This window comes from Cynara cardunculus (genome assembly GCF_001531365.2).
Source record: "Cynara cardunculus var. scolymus isolate 2C chromosome LG 8, CcrdV1, whole genome shotgun sequence".
NCBI classification, from domain to species: Eukaryota; Viridiplantae; Streptophyta; class Magnoliopsida; order Asterales; family Asteraceae; genus Cynara; species Cynara cardunculus.
Genome location: NC_037535.1, coordinates 21138687 through 21140424, shown reverse-complemented (window position 1 = coordinate 21140424; position 1738 = coordinate 21138687). Strand labels below are relative to the sequence as shown.

The following is a 1738-nucleotide window of genomic DNA, read 5'->3' as shown; positions in this document are numbered from 1 at the left end:
ATATATAGGTGGAGGTTCAAACGAAAACATCTCCATTTTACGAGAACGCGAGAACACCCATATCACATGTGATAATACCCGTGAGGGGATCTTGTGATGTGTGGACGACGTGTTCTACGACTTAGGTTGTGCCAAAGGTTGTCTGCGTCTATGATTTAGCATCACAAGTGATGGTCTTGATGGATTATAGTATCATATCAACAACAACAACCTTATCACATTAGATAATACTTGTGAGAGGGCTTAGTGGTTTAAGGACGACTTGGCCCGCAATCAAGATTGCATCGAAAATTGCCCGTGTCTCTGATTTAGTATTACATGTGTATCATATGTGATGGAATAATAGTATCACATGTGATTGTCTATAGTAAAAGGATGTTCTCACGTTCTCATAAAATGAAGGTGTTCTCGTTTGAACTCTTCCCTATATAGATATTGCGATATTTACTCTTCGACTATTGTCTGGATCAATACTCAATGCATCAATAGACATAACAATATACCTTAATTAATTGTGAAAATGGATAAAAAAATCTGATGTCCCAAATTTCCCATCTTAATCTTATTGACCAATCACATAAATATACATCACTAAAGAGGAAATAAAAACATTAATCAAATATATTCATACACTACAACAAAATCTGGTTTATAGAACATTCCCAATTTCTAAGCATCCTAATAGACCTCTTTATAAGACTTAGTTTATAGGACAAAAAAATAAAGTGTCCTATCTAAAGGTGTTGTAATAAGTTTATACGACGTTTTTTGATGTCGTAATAAGTTTTTTAGGACTCTTTTAATATAAAACATCCCATTAGCAACTTCATAGGACACTATTTAAAAAATTGTCCTATAAAAACAAAAGTCCTATAAAAAATTGAGTTTATAGGACACTTTCTCAAAAGTGTCCTATAAAGTTGCTAATGCGACACTTTGTATTAAAAATATCCTAAAAACTTGTTAAGACGTCCAAAAGCTCTCATATAAACTTATTAACACCTTTAGATATGACACTTCATATTTTGGTCCTATAAATTAAGTCATATAAAGGGGTCTATTGGGACGCTTAGAGATTGTGAGTGTCCTATGAATCCAATTTTGTTGTAGTGATAATAAATAAAATATTTATATGCCTTCGTGTGATTGGTAAGAGAAAGATGAAGCAGTAAAATTAGAACAACATATTTTTATCCGTTGATATCTTCCTTCGTATTGATCATACGATTGGCATTCTGCCAGGCGGCCTTGTCTTCCGACTTTTACATAGCAATAAGTGTTTCGGAATCGGAGGTGGACGAAGTGCTAGCAACAAGAGTGTTGTGTTTGTTGGATGCCATCCAAGACACATATTTTTGTCATCTTGATTCATATGTTGTTCTGTACAATCTAGAATGCAAAATGGACGATTACATGTATATAGCATAAAGTTGTAAACTGAAATTTTATAATATAATATGATATCAATATTAATGTATATGCTCTTTATAATTGAATTTTTGAAAAATGTTAAAATTTTGAAATATATATATCAGGTATGTACATTAAATTAAAGAGAATAAAATACTTGTATTTTATGTAGGTTGTTTAATTAAAAAATAGTTAATTATATTTAAGATAATTTTTTAAAATGAAGTAATTTATGGAAAGGGTAATATGACTTTCCCATAGACACTTTCAAGTTCCTTTTGTTATTGTTTACAAAATAAGCAAAATAAGAAAATTGTAAAAAATGAAA

At 30.8% G+C, this 1738-nt stretch overlaps 1 protein-coding gene across 1 annotated transcript in view; it reads left to right on the top strand.

Moving 5' to 3' along the window:
* LOC112516298 (transcription factor bHLH95-like) overlaps positions 1 to 1428 on the top strand; it is a 6287-nt gene extending 4859 nt beyond the window's left edge. The window contains exon 3 of the mRNA XM_025123315.1: positions 1243 to 1428. Coding sequence (XP_024979083.1) covers positions 1243 to 1428 — 186 coding nt within the window. The remainder of the gene's footprint in view (positions 1 to 1242) is intronic.
* Positions 1429 to 1738: the final 310 nt, after the last annotated feature.